This window comes from Malus domestica, chromosome 11, assembly GCF_042453785.1.
Source record: "Malus domestica chromosome 11, GDT2T_hap1".
NCBI lineage: Eukaryota > Viridiplantae > Streptophyta > Magnoliopsida > Rosales > Rosaceae > Malus > Malus domestica.
This window is the reverse complement of record NC_091671.1, coordinates 33,049,030-33,069,403: the sequence shown is the minus strand read 5'-3', so window position 1 is coordinate 33,069,403 and position 20,374 is coordinate 33,049,030. Positions and strand designations below refer to the sequence as shown.

Here is a 20,374-nt window from a genome sequence, read left to right as displayed (position 1 = left end):
GACCTTCTTGAATAATCATCAACAAAGGTCACAAACCAATGTCTACCACTCAAAGAGGGAGTCTTTGTAGGACCCCAAACATCCGAATGCACATAATCAAGAATGCCTTTCGTCTGATGTACTGCAGTACCAAACTTTACTCTAGTTTGCTTTCCCAAGACACAATGCTCGCAGAAATCAAGCTTACAAGTCGTGGCATATTTTAGAAGACCTTGTTTCACAAGCCCTTGTAGAGCTTTCTCACCGGCATGGCTTAATCTCATATGCCACAGTCTAGTAGTATCTGAATCAGATGTGCCCATATTTTCAGAGACTACAGATGTTTCACCTGTAACAGTGCTTCCCTGCAATAAATACAAATGACCACATCGAGGAGCTTTCATCACAACAAGTGCACCATAAGTAACTTTCAATGTATGTCCATCTGAATAAAACCTGAAGCCCTTGGATTCCAAAGTACCTAAAGAAATAAGATTTTTCTTCAAATTCGGTACATACCGAACACCTGTCAACTTTTTAACTATGCCATCATGCAACTTCAAACGAACTGTACTAATCCCTTTTGTTGTGCAAGGATTGTCATCTCCCATGAACACAACGCCACCATCAAACTCTTTCAAGCTTGAAAACCAATCCTTGTGAGGAGTCATATGATGAGTACAACCCGTATCCAACACCCACTTAGTAGCACAATCAAATGATGAGGAAGTGGTTAAAGCAAAATCAGAAAAATCTGTTTCAACCTCAGCAACATTAGCTTCAGAACTTTCTTTGCCTTTGGTCTTCAATCTAGGATAATCTTTCTTCCAATGGCCCTTATTACGACAAAAGGCACATTCATCCCTTTCCAAAGGTTTTCTACCTTTAGAGTTTCCTCTAGGTCGAGACTGTGATTTTTTCCTACTAGAAGATGATCTTCTCTCCGATGATCTACCTCTAACAAATAAAGCTTCAGAGGTACTATCATGGTTTTTATCTCTATGCCTCATTTCATAATTCATCAAGACATTTGACACATCTTCAAATTTCACAGTTTCTTTACCATGCATAATAGTGGTAACAAAATGCTCATAAGAGTCCGGTAAGGAATTCAACAATATTAAGGCCTTATCTTCATCCTTAATATCCTTATCTAAATTTAACAAGTCGGCAATCAACTTATTAAAAGCATCAAGGTGTCTAATCATTTTTGTACCTTCTTTGTATTGGAAGCGGTAGAGCTTTTTCTTCAAGTGTAGCCGGTTCTCTGCACTCTTCGTCATATACTTGTCTTCCAATTTTTGCCACAACACACTTGCTAATGTCTCCCGCATCACAAAATACTTCTGAGTTTTTTTAAGGCACAACCGAATTAAAGAGCAAGCCCACAAATTTAATTTCTCTCATTCCGGCTTCGACATAGCTTTCGGCTTCTCTCCCAAAGCGGCAAGTAGATCTTGTTGAGCCAACACATCTTTGACCTCACCTTGCCACATCCCAAAGTTGTTTGTGCCATCAAACTTTTCTACTTCGAACTTTGCATTTTGCACCGTAGTTCTTGCAAACCCGGAGCTGCTTCCAAAAGGATTTTCATCTTGCCCGTCTGACATCTTTGGCAACTAGACAGTACCCAAGAGCAACCAGTGCTCTGATACCAATTGTTGTGTTAGGATAGCACCAAACCTTTTTGGAACCAACTCAAGCTAACCCACAAGAAATATGTCAAATGAAATGCAAGAACAAAATATTAAAGACACCAAGATTTTAACGAGGTTCCTCAACAGTCAGTGTAACTGGAGTACGTCCTCGGAGCAGTAGGAGCTCACCCAATAATCCACTATCAACCAAATGGAAGTTTACAAAGTGTTGGCAAGCTCACAACCCAAAACCCCAATACAACCAATAGCTCTCACACACCAAAGAAACAAATAGAGAGAAATATAATGAATAATTTCTTCTCTATACGAAGCTCAAAGCTAATACACAAATACAACTTTGATTTAGTGAGAACTAACCAAGAAAGAAAATCACCTTTCTTTCTTATATGGGAGCTGCGTACCTCTCTTCTTCTTTCTGCTGCTCCCTCCTATTTTCTTCTTCTATACGACTGCCTTTTTTCCCACACCAAAAGGCAGTTGTTGCTGCTAGTTAAAAACCCTAGGAGTCCCGTGACTTCTCACATGGACCAAAGAAAAAAACTTTAGACAAAGTGCACTTTTCTTTTCCCCAAAACAAGGAAGAAACATAATCATGTTGTCCTTTTTTTTCTTTTGATTTGTTTAATAGCCAAAAGTTTTTTTTTGTTTTGTTCTCCACTTGGCCACTTGGCCACTTATTCAACACTTGGAAACATCATCAAAGAAAGCTTGAGCCTTTGGGTTAGTCTCTAACAGATAAGGGTGGGTAGAGAAGTGTTGTCGCCTAGGTCAAGGGTTCGATACCTTTTCATTATAACTGATAAATAAGAGAGCAACAAATGAAAGCTACCTTCATAGTTAGTAAAATACCAAACGGGTATAGTATATGAAAAATACGTATTATTCGGCAACTTTCTTTAAAATATCTTTTGAAAACTTCGGCCATTTTTATTAAATTTTAATATTTTTTTTTTGTTTTTTCAATAATAATTTAAAAATACATGAATTTTATGTGTAGTATTGAAAAAGTGTCTAAACAACGTGTATTAAACGTGAAAAATATGTTGGACTTTTAACATGCAATTTCTTGAATCATTAAGACAATGTATGAAAAATGAAGTATTCTTAAAAAATACGAACCTACTTGTATAATACGTGAATTTACTGAAGCCTTTCCACGGGGCTTGAGCCAGTGTTAATAGAGTGCATATGCTGACAACGGGTTTGGGTGTGAAAGCGTGGTGAAATTATTGTAATGCTGCATTATGATGATGTTAATGCTAGTAGCCGGAGAAAAAGGATACAGAGACTTTCATCCAGCTTCGGCGCAAGGTTTTGAAAACGCGTTGTCAAATGTTACGAGTGCAAGAAGATTGGCATTACTGATTATATCAGCATTATGTGTATTAATTAACATATGAGTGCAAGAAGGTTTTCAAACCTCTTGATTACACATCTTTAGATTATCATCTGAGAAGTTAAATTTACACTTATTCCCTGAGCTTGTAGCAATATCATTTACTTCCTGCAAACGATTCCATTCCCACTGAAGGAATTACCGGTGCAGTCAAGATTTCCGTAATTCATCACCCTTGAATCTGTTTGATCCATCTTCCTGGATTTAGTGAAAACACAAGCAGTGCAATCTACGGAGACCAGTGAAGTTGTTCTGTACTTGTGTTCCCCTCCCACAACTGGCATCGCTACTCCTGGCTTTGCCGGGTTCCTGAAATCTGGCTGGTAAGTCCTTCCAAGCACTCGCTCAACATTTGAGGATAAGCCGTAGAATCTGAACTGTACTTCCAGATGTGCAAAACAGTCATCTGATGGTATCTGATAATTGCGGATCCTATCATCTTCCTTTGTCACAGGCACCACATTTACTGAAATTTCAGCAACTTCCTGGAGAGTGACCAAAACACTGTTCTTGCTAGATGTTCTCTCTACTCTAATGGCATTTTCCGGAGATTGCCATGCGGAGAGTTGGGATTCTGGGATGACTAGCTCCTCTCCATTGTAAGTAAATTTTAAGTGGTCTGTTTCATCATCCCATGACGATGCTTGGCTGGCCTCTACGGAGAAGCTATTAGAGCCAAAGAGGAGTCCAAGGGCCTGAATCCAAGTGTAGTCCCTGGTTCAGCCTTCAGGGCGGAGACCAATGAACAGGGCGTTGATTTGGAGGTTGGGGTCAGAAACTAAGCTGAAATACTCATTTTTCTTCCCGTGGAAGTAAAAGACAATGCCATCTCCACCGATGAAGCGAGGGTCCATGCATGCTGATCCGGGGCCTTCACAATTAGGTTTGCGACCTACGATTACCAGCAACAACAAACAAAAACCCTTGTCAGCATCGGCAATGATTTTAACCGAGGCACGTACGTTCGAAACAAAATAAAAATTGGAGTGCATTGTTGAAGAATGCAATCTCACATCAGATGATTGACGGAATATATTACTACTTATAAATGAATAGTTCCGCTACTATATCGAGGCCTTTTGTGAGTTGCAGATAGTTAAGTTGGGACAATATTGATGTAATTAGCGGTGGATTGCATGCCCAACTCTGAAATGTTAACATGCATGAGATAACATTATGAACACATGACAGTAAGTCGTAACCTTACCTTTGCACTCAGCTTTGCATATAGGTGAGTCACAGTTGAGATAGCAAATTTTAGCCTTTTTGTCTATCGGTGAAGGATGGGTATTCCGCAGGGCAGTATACCTGCTTGAGAAAGCACGGGCTTTTCTTGCTGTAGCAAACCTTAAGATCTGTCTCACTTTGTACCAGAACAGAAGCAGATACAAGGATTACCAGAACGATCAAAACACTTTTGCTGCCTAAGAACTCCATTGCTTCTTTCTCTTTATACCTCACAAATGAAATGTTGATATATATATAGCCAGGTTAGCTACCCCTTTTCTGGTTGATCTTGTTATATAATTACCGAATCTATCAAGTGGGAGTTTAGTATTATCTTTTAGTAGTATAAATTCTAAGTTTAGTAAGATGAACGTGTGTTCCTCTTCAATGCTTTCCGGAATTGTTATATCTTGGTCAATGCTTTTGGGTTTGGTGATTGTGAATTAGAGAAATAGCTATTGACAATACAAGTTTTTTCTTCTTTTCCCTTTGTTTTCCGATCTGATTATAAATGAGTTTTATTGGTAAAGTTTGGCTCTATACAAGATTAAAATAACGATGCAAAGAATCTCACGTTGAAAGAGTACAGCAATAACTTCGAATTGAAAAGTTGATTTTTAACTAGGGTATGGAGTCTAAGTTGGTACAATATCAATTTATAGTTTGAATGTAGTAGTGGACACTTGCAGGATCCGTCACGCAACAAGTTTTTTTAGTGATTCAATATAAACTAAGCAATGAATTAAAATGAGTTGTCAGAAGTGCCTAAGCAGTAGCAAGCCCTTCGAGCCAAATCAACTGGAAAAGGTCTCTTATGATACAGACACTGTTTGGTTCATTCATGTGATGTAATGCACCCATTTTTGCACTCGACAAAATGACCGCGAATACTGCATTGTCTGCCTTCATCTTATTTATTTATTTGATAATTGCTAGTGCTTTACAACCATCAATGGAGTTATATATATTCTTGCAACTTGCCCCATTGGCCAATTTCACACTAGAAAATGAATGTTCGTGAAGTCAACCACACGACATGCATGCCTTCACTTGAATACTACTACTTTCTATTGGTTTGAATCAAGGGACAATTAGGCATAAACTGAACCTGGGAGTAAATCACCTCATGGAATCAAATCTACATATATTTTTTGGGTACTTTATAGGTCAACAGCTTAAGGGATCAGGCCAGGAACCAATATCAGATTAGTTCTTACCATTTTTATTTATATAAGCAGTAATTCGAATATAGGACCTCTGGTACAAGAGAGAGAGAGTAATGTTAATCACTTGAGTTACAAGTTTTTGCACTGATTATCAATCGGCCTTTCATTAGTGAGCAAAAGTAGAGAGTTTTTAAACTCTTGTGTATGCAACAACACCAATTTGTGCGAGTTTAGTGCTATTTTCTTACTCTATTCCAACAAATTGGCGTTAGATAGCTGAAAACCGAAATGACATCCAAAATAGTCACATTTTGCACCCTTTAAACTTGCTTGTTATGACGGAGAAAACTACAACTGGTGAAGTTGGTAAATATTTGATTTAGTTCCGAATATTTAAGGTTATTAGAGCATGATTAGCTCGTGGACTCTCAATCAAGTATATGTGTCTTTCATAGGAAATGACATTTTACCGTAGTGATGGAAAACAATCATTGTCTATGCATCCTGGTATGCATTTAATCCCCACTATTCTCCTCTCTAATAACTATTTAACTCACTAATGCTATTGTGTGTCAAAAAAACAAGATAACTAATAAGATTATGTATTCTTTATCTATGAAAAATAATTTGATGTTGTTTATTAGGGAGAAGACAGTTATTTTATATAGTAAAATTGCAAGCTCTCAGATATGATATTTGTTGATGCACAAAATCAGGTCAATCTTGGACCAACGTAAATCCGACCGTAAATCACACAAACTCACAAGAACACAGATATATCATGGTTCACCTCAAGTTGGGGCTACGTCCACACTGGTGTCGATCCGGTTTCACTATGTAAATTGAGGGTTACAATGTACATGGCGATAGATGCTAAGGTTTGCTCTCTTTGCTATTCTTTTTGCCCTCCCCCTTCAAGTGAGGGTGAAGGATCCCTTTTATAAAATAAGGGTTTCCTTCACCTCCTACATACATCATGGGCTAAGTCATGAGGCCTAAATAATAAGGCCCAATATATGATACAACAGAAGTCCTTCAAGTCTTTAGTCAAAAGAGTCTTTTGGTTGGAGATTTCAAATCTAATTCATGTGTGGTCCGAAATCATTAACAATATTAGTATAGAAAAATCTAAAACAGTATAAGAATACTACGATGTCTCCTGGTAGTTGCTAATCTGTTGAGAGTAAATGGAGAACAGGTCGTAATTGATCATAGAATTGTTGTCAAAATTCCGAGGAGCATGACTAGAAAACCGAAAAAATCGAACATATTAGGTCAAGTTATAGCTTTAGCCAAGGAGCATGACAAAATTCCAAGTGATAAGGGTGCGTAAAAAAGGGTTGGCATTAAGCTTTTTTTTTTCTTTTTTTTTTTAAAGATACAGTAGTAGATTCATTTACTTCGAAAAAGGTGCGGTACAAGAGTTACATCCAAAGCCAGTTATGGCAGTACATTATCCTCCACAAGTAAGTCGGTGACAATACTTGGGGGATTAACATCCCATATACAATCTTGTTGCACCGAGAGACCAACCTGTGCAAGGCAATGAGCAACCAAGTTTGCTTGGTGACGAGTGTGGGTAATTTTATCTTCGGTGATTGAATGGAGAGCACCTTGATATCTTCTACAATTTGTCCACTGAATGACAAATTTGGAGAGAAATTGCACAACACCTCCACAATCTGACGTGAATTGCTTTCGAAAGAAATATATTGAAAAAGTTGAATATCAGAGTGCGCAACGAATAAGAATACAAAATAATAGGAATATTATTAAACAAACAAGAACGCCGGAACGGCTACAAACCCTAAGAGATTGGGCTTAACTTGATTTCTAATGAATAACAAAGCATCCTATTTATAATAACCTAACCCTAATCTCTAACAAAATCTAATTCTAACAGGTTAAGCCCAGAAAACCAAACATTCAAATAAACCAAAATACTAATATTTTCCAACACCCCCTGTCAAACTCATGACGGTATACGACATGGGTTTGCAAACAAGCAGATGCGAACTGGCTCCTTTAGGCGGACAGACAGGCAAGCTCCGCAACGCAGACAGACAGGCAGGCTCCGCAGTGCGGACAGACAGACAGGCAGGCTCGCGGACAGACAGACAGGCAGGCTCCGCAACGCGGACAGACAGACATGCAGGCTCCGCAACGCGGACAGACAGACATGCAGGGTTGGCGAACTGGCTAACTGATTCTTGATTCTTGCTGGCAAACTAAATCTGATTTAAACTGGCTAGTGTTGAGAGTATGGAAATAACCTGTCACTAAACGAACGAGATTTTCATATCCCAATTGTAGCAACGAACGAACGAACAAACATAAATACTATCACTTGTGTGGCCCAAACACAAACTTAACCATGTTTTTTTTTTTTACCTTGCCCTTGAGGGCCTAAAACAAACAGCAACAATTTTTTCTTTTTTCTTTTCTTCACTTCCTTTTGCTTCTATTTTCCTTTCTTTCTTTTTCCTTTTTTTTTTTCTTACTTCCATTTCCAAAGATCTGGTCTTCTTCATACTTGCAAAACAAGCACAGCAGGTTTAGCCGCATGACAGAGTTGGGTCCAAGGCGGCGGGAGGTTCATTAGATCCGATCCGACGCGGCGCGCAGGCAGCAACTTCAAGTGCGCGTCATCAAGTGTTTCAGACTGGGTGCAGGATGGCGAGGTGGTGCAGGTCTAGACGCAGCAGCAGTTCAGGGAACGAAGTGGTGATGCGGCTGGTGTTGGAGACAAACGGCAGATGTGCTGGGTTTCTAGTTGCAGCGGTAGGGTACATATTGGGTTCACGGGTCTGGGTGAGAGTGAGAACAAGCATGCGGGTCAGCGGACAGGTTTACAGGTTCAACAGGCAGGTGGTTCCAGGCGGCAGCGAGATGGTGATGGTCTGGTACGATGATCAAGCGGCTACATGGTAGAGGGTTGGTCAGGCAGTAAGTAGCGATGTTATTCTGGTGGGCATGATGGCGGGTTTGCAGCTCGATGACGAAGTGGAGTGGATGCCAACGGCAGCTTCGGTGCAGGTTTGGGTTTTGGCAGATAACGAACGACGTAACGAGTTTGGGGTTCTGGGTTCAGCGCGGTGTGCGTCCCAAGTCCCAAACAAACAGATTCAATTTTTTTCTTTGTTTTCAAACAACAAAACCCGAACTAAAACAAAACTGATAGTTTGATACTGAACAAACAGATCGATATCAACCCCCCCAAAACAGATTAATTCCCGAAGGATTTAACCTACTCTGATACCAAGTTGAATATCAGAGTGCGCAACGAACAAGAATACAAAATAATAGGAATATTATTAAACAAACAAGAACGCCGGAACGGCTACAAACCCTAAGAGGTTACATTGTGACTAACTTGATTTCTAATGAATAACAAAGCATCCTATTTATAATAACCTAACCCTAATCTCTAACAAAACCTAATTCTAACGGGCTAAGCCCAGAAAACCAAAAATTCAAATAAACCAAAATAATAATATTTTCCAACAGAAAATCCCTGTGAACTGCCCAAGACAAACCTGCCCTTAAGGCCATTGCTTCTGCTTGGAGAGTAGAAAAAAACATCCTCTTCCCTGCCACATTTTGCCGACACAAAATTACCTGTTTCATCGCAGACAATGGCACCAAAACCGGCCACATTTCGTTCCCCGTTCCAGGCCCCATCAATGTTCATTTTGAGACGCCCCGACGGTGGAGCAACCCACTTGGAGAGAATTTGTACTTGAGTACCGTGACCTATCACCGAGGTTCAAACGAACTCATGCCACCACATTGTAGCCCAATTGACACGAACATCAGGATGGTCCGTCCTGTCATTCCATAGCTTGCCATTCCTTGCGCCCCACAACGACCAGCAAATCATAAGGAAAAGCTCAAAATTTTGCTTTGAAACTAAATTTGCCACATCTTCTATCCATGTCAGAAAGTTTTGGTGGTCTACATTCCTCGATAATGGTCCAAGACTTGAAGCCAGCCGGGCACACTTTGCAAGTGGATGGTGGTCTCTCCGTGAGTGTTGCATAAGACACAAGCCAAGTCCGTAGTTATATGTCGTTTTGCTAAGAGTGCTCGGGCAGGTATGAAGTCATTGGTAACCCTCCATAAACACACCTTCACCTTTGGTGGGACATTTGCATTCCATAGCCTAGACCATAGCTTGTTTACAATTTGCTGTGTTGATGAAGAGGCCTCATGGGTAGGTGGTTGGAGCCATCCCATTTTTCTCGTAATGCCAGGTAATTTGTCCGGTGGAGAGCAGATACTTAACGGAATGGAACGAATTGAGGTTTCTTCTTCCTTCGAAAACAGCAATGGTAACAAATCAATCTTCCACCGATGTGTGAGGGGGTTGATAAGTTCGTTGACGGTTCTCAACGTACATCCCAGTGGCTTGGGAGAGAAGGGTCAAAATAGCATTAAGCTTAGGTCAAGGGTTTCATTTCCTTTCATTATAATCCAAATCAAAGGAAGGAAACCTTCCCTTTTGCTATCAAGCCAGTGTCTGTAGCGTTCATGTGTTGACGACGGTATTGGATATGAAAGCGTGGCGGAATGTTACAATTCCTATGTCACACATAGAAAACCAGTTTTGTAAGAACAAAGTTCTACATAAATGTATTCGATTGAAACAAATTTATTCGTATTCTTTGGGTTTGAATATGTTAGAGTAAAATTGGTAATTCTTAAACAAAACCCATGAGTATGTAATGTTCATTTCAATTGTAATTGTTTTAGTCTAAGTATGTCTTTCATGCTTTCAATCAAAAAAATAACAAGTGTTTCAGAGATATCTACTCAAGTAAGTTTGACATGCATATACATTAGGATAAACTAGTATCCATCCTAGAACCTTCGGAATACTTTGTTAATTGTATTCTTCTCTCACCGAGGAGGAAATTAAGTCTTTTTAACTTTAATTTTTAATTAATTTTTCTCAAAATCGGAAACAATAAGCTATATTTCATTAAATGATTCTTAAAATGGTGATATTTCTAAATTTCCGATTAATGCTTTTTCCTATCCAAATTGAATTGTAAAACAAGTGGAAACCACCACAGCATATATTAAATAGCCTCTTTTGTGGTCAATAACATGTACTAACAAACGTGTCGACATATTAAACTTGAGAATTTCATATCGGGCATGCCACATGCAAATGAACTTTTGTCCTTACATAAACCAGCCGGTTGTAAAAGAACACAGCATCTAGCAATTCCAGAATTTCCATGTATGCAAAAGATGCTGTCTTGCCACTTCAAAATTACTGTTGTCTATATTTATGGCCTCGGTTATATCAGTCCCTTATCTCTCACTCAAAAACTGCATCTCAGAGCTAGCCATGGCCAAGGAAGTTAAAACTGAAGCAAAAGTATGTGTAGGGATTGAAGCCTTGTGGGAAGCTCTTGCAAAAGATTTGAGAATCTTGATTCCCAGAATCATCCCAAATTTGGTCAAGAGTGTGGAAGTGATAGAAGGGGATGGTGGCATTGGAACAGTCCTTTCTCTTCAGTTTTGGCTCTGGTATGTAACTCGGCCTTCAATGTTTGAGTATGAACAGCTTCTTTGAAATCCCTCCACCATATGACAATTTTTTATACAAGGCGATAATATAAATCATTCTAATGGAAATGATTTCCACCATCTTTCTTATTCTTTTATACACATGTTTATTTTTAGATTTTAAATCGAATAAAGCAAATGTATTCAAATAATTTTTGGTTTTTTTTTTTTTCAAACAGTAAGTATGATGATAAAAAAGATTTGCGAAAATAAGTAGGAAGATAAAAAAGATTTGCAAAAATCATTTTTCATTCGAATAGTTTGGAGAGAGAGAATTCGAACTGGGTAAAAAAAGGTCATGTTTCATTATAACCAACTAACCTAACTCACATCTATCATCGTTGACATTTTTATGGTGAAACGATTTTTATGGTAAAGTTTCTTTTCAAAATTATATGATGTTAAATGCTAATGATTAAATTATATATATATATATATATATATATATATATATATATATATATATATTTTTTTTTTTTCTTCTGGGAACAATTTCAGATGTACCAAAGATGAGTTACCAAAAGGAAAAGATTGTGGAGCTTGATGAGTCTGTACACAAATTTAGGCTGCAAGTCATTGAAGGGGGACACCTGAACTTTGGGTTTTCTTCATACAAAACAACATTCCAACTTACTTCAATTCATGAGAAGGAGACTCTGGTGAGCATTGAGATCACCTATGAGTCTGAAGTGGAAGACAATAATGCCATGCCATCCAAGACAACAATGTCCACTTTAGCTTTGGTCAAAAACTTAGAGGAATATTTGTTGAATAATGTTGCTGTCTAGAATTTTGTTATCATTCCAACAAGGTCCGGGCTGTTTCAATTCTATAGGTTAATTCGCCATTTTCTTGAGCTGGAAAAACCTATTATGGTCGTAATTAATTTCAATAGTAAGCTCTTGATAACAACTTTATTTTATTAATTAACAATCGTCATTCATAAGATTTGAACTCAAATTTAAAAGTAGCGACCGAGTTCCAATAAACCAAATAATCATTCTCACATCCAACTCAAATCTAAATTTGAGGATCCAAACAAGCCTTATGTTCTTTATTTAAGCTTGAGATTTCATAATCAAGGCCATAATTAATTATTGATGAACACACATGCTTTGAGTAGCTAAAGTAAACAGCAGGTACATGTTTTCACTGCCAACATTCAGTTATTCCCTTAGAAGCTAATTGTTAAGCGTCCATATTATTTGTTATCTTGAATATATCACTCATTTTTTGCAAACAATTCCATATCCTCCTGAGGATCTTCTGGTGCAGTCAAGTGTGCCATAATCCACAATTGCTGATCTATCTTCCTCTGTCACACTTTCCTGTGCTGAGAACCTGCAAGAAACACAATCTGCTGACAGAAGAGATGAGGTTCGATACTTATCTTCACCCCCCAAGACCGGCATTGCCACTCCAGGCTTTGCCGGGTTCTCAAAATCAGGCCTGTAAGTCCTTCCAAGCACTCCCTCAACTTCCGTGGACAGAGCAAAGAACTTAAACTGGACTTCCAAATGAGCAAAGCAGTCATCAGAAGGAACTTGATAGTTGTGAATTCTATCATCTTCTTTGGTTACGGGCACCACATTGATCATAATCTCAGCAACATCCTTTAGGGACACAATAACACTGTTCTTGCTTGATATTCTCTCAACTTTCATATCCTTTTCTGGAGAATACCAAGTGGAGAGATACCCTTCTTGTAAAACTACATCGTTTCCGTTGTGGGTGAATTTTAGGTGGTCAATTTGATTGTCCCAAGCAGCTGCTTTGGTGGCTTCTACAGAGAAGCTGTGAGTGCTGAAAAGGATTCCTAGGGCTTGAATCCAAGTGTAGTCACGGGTTCGTTCTGCTGGCCTATGGCCAATGAAGCGACCATTGATCTGGAGGTTGTTGTCTGAGACCAAGCTAAACTGCTGGTTGCTCTTGCCATGGAAGTAGAAAACAATGCCATCACCACCGATGAAGCGGGGATCATGGCATGCTGATCCAGGACTATTGCAGTTTGGTTTACGGTCTAGAAATATCAGACACTTACTTCATTTAGTTTGTATACATAATTAACGGAAAAAGAATTCAAGTCCTATATCAAACTACAAGGTAGGTAAAATTAACAATATCTCTTTCATTTTAACAAAATTAAAGAGCCAAATAGCATTTCTCAAGCAATGTTCTTTTGTCAGATCAAAAACTTTGGACCATGCATTCACACAAGTGCACCTGATCGACTAATGATCAAGTTTGATAGACTCATAATATATAATATGTCAGACTGTCTTAAAAAATATTATTTTTGCTACATTCATACGGGCCGACTTATGTAAATTTTGAGGACGCTACTAACACAAAGAAAACAAATGAAGCCAGGATTGTTAACATACGTTTGCAATGGGCCTTGCACATAGGGGAATCACAGTCAATATAGCAGACTTTGGCTTTCTGGTCTTCAGAGTAACTGCTAGGGCATTCATATGGACATTCCACAGTCTTTCCAAAGCATCGGCTTGCCGGGTTGGTACAGTAAAGAGATTTGTACGCTTTAGCTTGAAATGCTGCACCTGCAACAAATACTAGTACGATGACTAATGTGGTGGAACTGCTTCTTACCATCTCCATGCTTAATTGTTAATAGGCTGCAGATTTTAGATCGATAGAATTGTAGGAAATGGATCAGTTTCCCATTGCTATTTATAGATTTAACAATGCCATAGGATCTCACCTTTTAATTTTGCTTTACATCGCAGATATCCTTATATTTTAAAGTTTGTGACTGAATCAATCCATAGCTGAAATTAGAAGTATGAACCGGAATTGTTGGCTAGCACTTTGCCATTGTGAACATACATGCATGTTCACATATTGTAGAAGATGAATGTCTTCAAATACAAATTTCATTACAGCCAGGTTAGTTTGCTTGCATATGATTCAGGAATTGGACTTTCGGCCATGATATCTACATGTCAAATTATATCACCATCTGGTTTGGTTGCTGATGATTCAGGATTGGACTACATTTGTAGAGGGTGGTTTTTATACGATCTATAGTATTCAAACACAGGACTTCAGAGTGGAGTAAACATTCCTAATTACCTACAATTACCACATTTGTACCACATTTTTAATAGAAAATGAATCCCACATTGACGTATGGGACAAGGGACCTTGCATGGGCTTAAAGTAAATTAAACTACTCTTCGTATTGCGAATTAATTTTACAGTGAAACCTAAACTTTCAGATCTCACATCTATTAGAGAAGTGATACAAATGTAACATACTCAACGGCTGAGCAAAAAAAAAAATCTATTAAAAGGGGTCAACCGTAGATAAAGATTTGACAAGTTGATTTCCCCACATAGACGTTATGAAGTGCCATATTACTTGTCTGAAACTTTATTTAAGAAATGTCAGCTTTTGTAGCTTGATTAAAGGTTTAGTTAGTGAGAAGGGTCTAACAAAAATAAAATTTGTTAACTTGAGAAGGGTTAGTCGACCACCTTGAGCATTTATCGGCTTTGTCATTGGATAAAAAAAAAGTGATAAGTGTTGCATTTTTAGTGCTAAAATGGTTTGGAGTTCGTAGTATATGCAATTTGTTTTTATGGTCAATTGTAGCTTAAGGTATTTCCTAGGTTGTCTGTGCTTTGTTTTCTTTGGGAAGTAGCAATGTAGAGAACCCTTTCGAGAATTAAGGTGTACTTAAATGTAATTAGACTGGTTCTGAGACGAAGATGTCTAGTTGACAAAAAGAGAGGGTCTTTGAGTTATTATGAAGAAAACAAAATTAGCATAAAAAAATGAATTAGGGATGAAGGCTTTATCTTACAATTCCTTTCTCATTTTCTGGCGAAGGCTGTATCTTACAATTAAATTAAATGAAAGATATTAAAGGAGTGAAAACTTATATAATGGGGATCTTATGGGGTGTCAAAAGGGGCTATACCTACTGATATTGGAGGGAGGAATCAAATTTTATATCTCTGGTACAGAGATGAATACTTTTAATAAATTGAGATATAAGTCATTTCGGTGTTATAAGCACACCAAAATTTGATTTAGCATAAGGGATAATAGTTGTGTTTCCCTATGGGGAACTTACTTTTCTTTCCACTTACGATTAACGAATCTTTAACGTTTGGATATCATAATCGAATCAATTCATTTTCTTTATCATCATCTAAATATCATATATGTAAAAAATCATACAATTTGAAGATCGTTTAGTCATTCATACGTGTTAAACCAATCAACGATTTTGATAATAAATAGAATCCTCATGATGAACCGTTCATTTGTTTTATGCATAAGAATAACTAAAAGATTTCCAAATTGAATAATTTTTAGCAAATATGATATTTAGATAATGATAAAGAGAATAAACGTATGATCTTTCTTATAAAGGGATTCGGTAGCAAAGACCATTGTGATATATTTTTGTATGGATTCCTTGCCTTTGAATCAAAGTCCATGTCCAATAGGGCCCGGGGTGATTCCGATTATGATGTTCGGACGGTAAAGATTTGTTAATTGTAGGTGGGAGGACAAGTAAGTCCCCCTATGGGAACACGAGCATTATCCCTTATGGGAAATCAAATTTTGGTGTGCTTGTAACACCGAAATCACTTGTATCTCAATTTATTAACAGTATTCATCTCTTTGCCAGAGGTATGAAGTTTTTTTTTTTTTTTTTAAAGGGGACAACCTGTGGCAAGCCACGGTTATCCACATCTTCCAGATGCCGGAAAGAACTAGGTATGAAGTTGGATTCCTCTCTCCAGTCTGTTATTGAAAGAAAAAAATATAGTAGGCCACTTCACTACTTAAGGCCCAGACGATTTGTTACTGGACCTACTCTTTAGCATGTCCAGCATCGATTATCAATGTCAAAGCCCAGCGCCCCTTCATTTCCCTCCAATCCCCCCATTCGGTTAACTCGTCGTTTCCATTTCGTATGCTTGCATAAAAAAACCCTAACTCCTACTTGACAAGCAAAATCCTGCTAAATTTTCCTGTTTCCGATTCAACTCGGTCCAACCAGGTGAGTCGCCCTTCACTTCCAATTCCCGAAAATTGCAACTACTATATTTTGCACCTTCTTGTGAATTAAATTATGAGTACAAAATTGGGGAATTAGAACTCGGATTTAGATTAATTGTAGTTCGTACTGTCGCTCTGAGTGATATTAACAGTGAGTTAATATGGGTTATGAGGGTCGAGATTCATATATGTGAATTTGCTGTTCAATTTGTATGTGAAGATGATCAATGTCTCAATACGAGAATCTGAAAACATACTGTTTATGGGTTGTGAGGAATTGCTTGAAATGAAGTACTCAGTTGGGGATAATTGATTCTCAAGAGCTCAATACATGAATGGAGATGAGAACTAGAGCCCCTTTCACATATATAGAATTATAATTAAATTCAAATTTGGGAATAAAACACAACATGTAAGACTGGCCAATATTTGCTTTTACGGTCAGAATAGTACAACAAATTTACACATTTTTCAAAATATGTATTAATGGACAAATGAAAAGAGGATTCACTCGTCTACTTCGTACTAAATAATACACTCGATACGCAACTAAGTTCTATACATGTTAATTAAATCTAAAGAAAATGAGAAATGTGATAAAGAAATAAAGATTGAAAATCTCTCAATCATTTCTCATCACGTGTGACTTTTACTTAGTAGTACTTTGTGATTGAGCACTTCTAATTAAAATTCGAATATAATTGCAAACATAGAATACTAAGCAAGAAATAACATGGTTATCAATGCCAACGAAGAATTTCAAAGTGAAAAAAAAAATAGTCATTAACCAACTGAGAAAATGCAAAGAAAATATGTCCGTACCTAATATACTAGGTTGGCCGTCTAAAGTAAAATAAAGGAGTGTTACCTTAATAGATTTTAGCACCAAGTGTTGGAATATGGACAAAGGTTACACCATTTTATATATGTAAAAGAATTGTTTCCTATGTTCCATAATTTCGATTTTGCTATTGTCACACAGTAACTATTATTTTGTAGGGTTTTTATCACAAATGGTCTTTAAAATTGAACATCATCATTAAGATGGTTCCTGAAATTAAAAATCAATCAATGTAGTCGCTGAAAATAGATGTCGTAAATCAATGTGATCTTTCCGTCACAATTTTGTTAAAAAATTTGTTAAGTGATGATGTGGCACATATATGGATCCTGTAAGTTTTTTTTTTTTTTTTCTCACAAATGATCATTGAAATTGACCCATGACATCAAAATGGTCTATGAAATTGACCCGCGACATCAAAATGGTCCATGAAATTGAAAATTGATTAATGTAGTCCCCCAAGTAAGTATCTCAAATTAAGATAGTCCTTCTATGACAATTCTGTCAAAAATTTTGTTATGTGATGATGTGACACATAAATAGGTCACAAAGTCTAATTAAATTTAAAAAAAAATTACAAATAGGCTTAATAATTTAATGGTTAATCAAAAAAAATTGTCAACCCAAAAACCCAGTCCTGCAATCACCTCCGATCTTAGTCTACATTTCTACACCCCATTCGCTCTCTATTCTCTAAAAAAAATCTCAATACACTCATATTTACACACTTCGACGCTCTTCACCAAATTGAACCTGGATCGGCTTGGCCTAGATCGAGATCACATTTGGTGACGGCTTGGCCCATTGGCAACGACTTATGGGACATCATCATTAACATTTAGGTGATCATCACTCTCACAACCTTAATCTTGGAGAGCTTGTTCGGTGCTTCTCTAGTGGTCTGGTGATGCAAAGAACAATGAGGTTTGCCTTGAGATAATGAGGTTACAACTGAGGTGCATCCATTGTTGGTTGAAAACTATTTCCCCACCCCTGTTAGGCCTTGGTTAAACCTTATGCCTTTGAGAATTTATGGAAGGGAGCTCTCTTCAAAGTAGACCCTACTATAAGAAAAAAAAATTCCATTGTGCAAAAAAGTATTTAGACAACTTTTTTAATTAATAATTAAATCCACAAACCCACATCAGCACATAACAAAATATTTTTACAGATTTGTGGCGAAATGATCATTTTGATTTGCGACACGTATTTTCAAGAACTACATTGATTGATTTTCAATTTCAGCGACCATATTGATAGTGTGGGTCAATTTCAAGGACCATCTTGATGGTGTGCGTCAATTTCAGGGATCATTTGTGATAAAAACCTTTGTTACTATTACTTAGTAACAAGTGTTACAACTATTACTTGCTACCTATTCATGGTCTGTAGGGAGCGTCCTGTGGATTTAGGGTCAAGCTGAACTTCCTCATACAATCAACACTTTAATATTTCGGCCAATTACAAGTTCACGCAACTAGGCTCAGCTATAACTATTATTTAATAATAAGTATTATAGCTACTACCAGTGTTCTAAAAAAGGCCTAGGCGGTGGTGACCCGAGGTGTTTTCTTGCAAATCGGTTGGGCTCTAAGCGGCCTAGGCTGTGCTAGGCGACTAGGCAGTTTTTTTTTTTTTTTTTTTTTTGAAATTTAAAAAAAAAATCCTATCTAAGTCGACATACTACTTGCAAGTGAAGCTAGTATGGCTCAAGGATGGATTGTGGAAAGTGGTGATGAAGAACTTAAGCTTGGCTCAGGAATTATAGAGACATCGGAGGTAGGTAGTTCCCTAGAGCCTAGGGGGAGTTCTAAAACTGTTGAAGTAAGAGAACTTCATGAAGAAGATTTTATATCGAATGAGGACACGGAAGAAGAAGAATGAGATGATCAAGAAGTTGAGTTTGAGTCCGACACGAAGATAGTCTTGGAAGGATATGATGAAGAGGAGTTTGATGCCCAGCTTTGTAACTTTGCAAGTATCTTACATTACTAATTTCCTTTTTTTCCTCCTATGTTTCATTTTATGTGGTTTTAAATTGTGAACTTGTTGCACATGTGTCATCCTGCATTACTCCTCACTATGGTTATGACATATATGCTTAATGTGTTTTTAATTTTGGACTTGTTGGATACTCTTTTTACATTTTATCATTCTTTTATTATCTTATCCATAGATTTCATACAAGTATAATTTTTTATAAATGTCAATATGCACTTATTTACAAGATATACAAGAATTTACCTAAATCCGCCTAGGCCGCTTAGGCACCCACTAGACCCCGTCTAGGCACCTAGGCGCTAGGCGCCAGCCTGCCGCCCGATTAGCGTCTAACGTTTTTTTAGAACCTTGGCTACTACTTAGTAACTTCCTAAAAAAACACATGAGTCAACTATAACTACTATAAGGTATGTCAAACTATTTTGCTGCTACCTTGTTATCGTGTTAAACGTTTGAGTTTCTTGCATCTAATTACCGTAATATCATTCTCCTCTAAATTTCAAAAGTAAATCAAACTACTTGGTTTCATAATTCTTATACTAAATTTTGCGTATTTTTGTTACTACAGTTATCAGCTTGGCTTACTGGAATCGAGATACTACGTAGCATCTTGGAAATTAGTTTCTTCTCCATTTGGTTCTTTGATTTGGATCGATGCAAGAAAATCAGTGAACTTTTAGCTTGAAGAAAGGGTACCTTGGTAAGTAGTTAAATATTAACAATTTTGGCCTTTGTATTGTGCATTTGGAACACAACATACGTTCTTTTCTTTTTTCTTTTTTTTTGAAAAGATACGATAGTATATTTCATTTCAGCAAAACATAATCACAGTACATTGGTTTCCATCCATTTCCTAGACACTTGAATGAGATTCCTCAACAAGTAGATCAACAATGATACTTGGAAGGGAATCCAACCATTCACAACAATGACTTAGAGATAGACAAGTCCTAGCGAGATAGTGAGCGGTAGCATTTGCTTGGTGGGAAATAGTAGCTTCAGTGACTGTGGCTAGAAGCTCTTTACAATCCTCTACAATTTGTTCAATGGTGGACAGATTGAGGCAAGGATCCATAAGTGCCTCCACAATCTAAAAAGAGTCAGTTTCAACCAAAAGAGAAGAGAATCCCCTGTCAACTGCCCAAAGCAAACCCGCCCTTACCACCATGGCCTCCGATTGGAGCGGAGAGAAAACATCCTCAAAGCTTCCGCAATGCGCTGTCACGAACACCATGTCACTGCCACGGATAACGGCCCCAAAACCCGCGACCTTTATTTCAGCATTCCAAGAGCCGTCAACGTTCATTTTGAGGCGTCCTGAGGGAGGTGCAACCCACCTGGGTATGACCTAGGTCCCAGTACCGCAATTTGAAGTAACACATGACGACCTTACGAATTCCTACCACCACATAATAGCCCGAGATACACACACCTCAAGTGGCTGGACACTCTCCTGCCATAACTTTGTGTTCCTGCACCCCAACATATCAC

At 37.7% G+C, this 20,374-nt stretch overlaps 1 protein-coding gene, 2 long non-coding RNA genes and 1 pseudogene across 3 annotated transcripts; 2 read left to right on the top strand and 2 right to left on the bottom strand.

Annotated features, from left to right (window-relative positions):
* Positions 1 to 2,586: 2,586 nt before the first annotated feature.
* LOC139189343 (uncharacterized) lies at positions 2,587 to 4,470 on the bottom strand (annotated as a pseudogene).
* LOC114819641 (uncharacterized) lies at positions 2,944 to 4,660 on the top strand. The gene is made up of 2 exons (XR_003766953.2): positions 2,944 to 3,356; positions 3,488 to 4,660. It is a non-coding gene; the product is annotated as an uncharacterized lncRNA (long non-coding RNA).
* A 6,068-nt stretch (positions 4,661 to 10,728) lies between these two features.
* LOC139189377 (uncharacterized) lies at positions 10,729 to 11,835 on the top strand. The gene is made up of 2 exons (XR_011573294.1): positions 10,729 to 10,964; positions 11,502 to 11,835. It is a non-coding gene; the product is annotated as an uncharacterized lncRNA (long non-coding RNA).
* A 238-nt stretch (positions 11,836 to 12,073) lies between these two features.
* On the bottom strand, positions 12,074 to 13,680 carry LOC103433942 (uncharacterized). Its single transcript, XM_070808307.1, has 2 exons — positions 13,388 to 13,680; positions 12,074 to 13,023 (listed from the first exon to the last, which is right to left on the bottom strand). Exons 1-2 carry the CDS (start codon positions 13,620 to 13,622, stop codon positions 12,230 to 12,232), a joined length of 1,029 nt encoding a protein of 342 aa, XP_070664408.1. The 5' UTR covers positions 13,623 to 13,680; the 3' UTR covers positions 12,074 to 12,229.
* Between the last annotated feature and the right edge of the window lie 6,694 nt (positions 13,681 to 20,374).

Coding starts and splice junctions, on each gene's coding strand:
- LOC103433942 (XM_070808307.1), bottom strand. CDS start 13,622: ATGGAGATGGTAAGAAGCAGTTCCACCACATTAGTCATCGTACTAGTA. Junction 13,024..13,387: donor GTGCAAGGCCCATTGCAAAC/GTATGTTAACAA, acceptor TGATATTTCTAG/ACCGTAAACCAAACTGCAAT.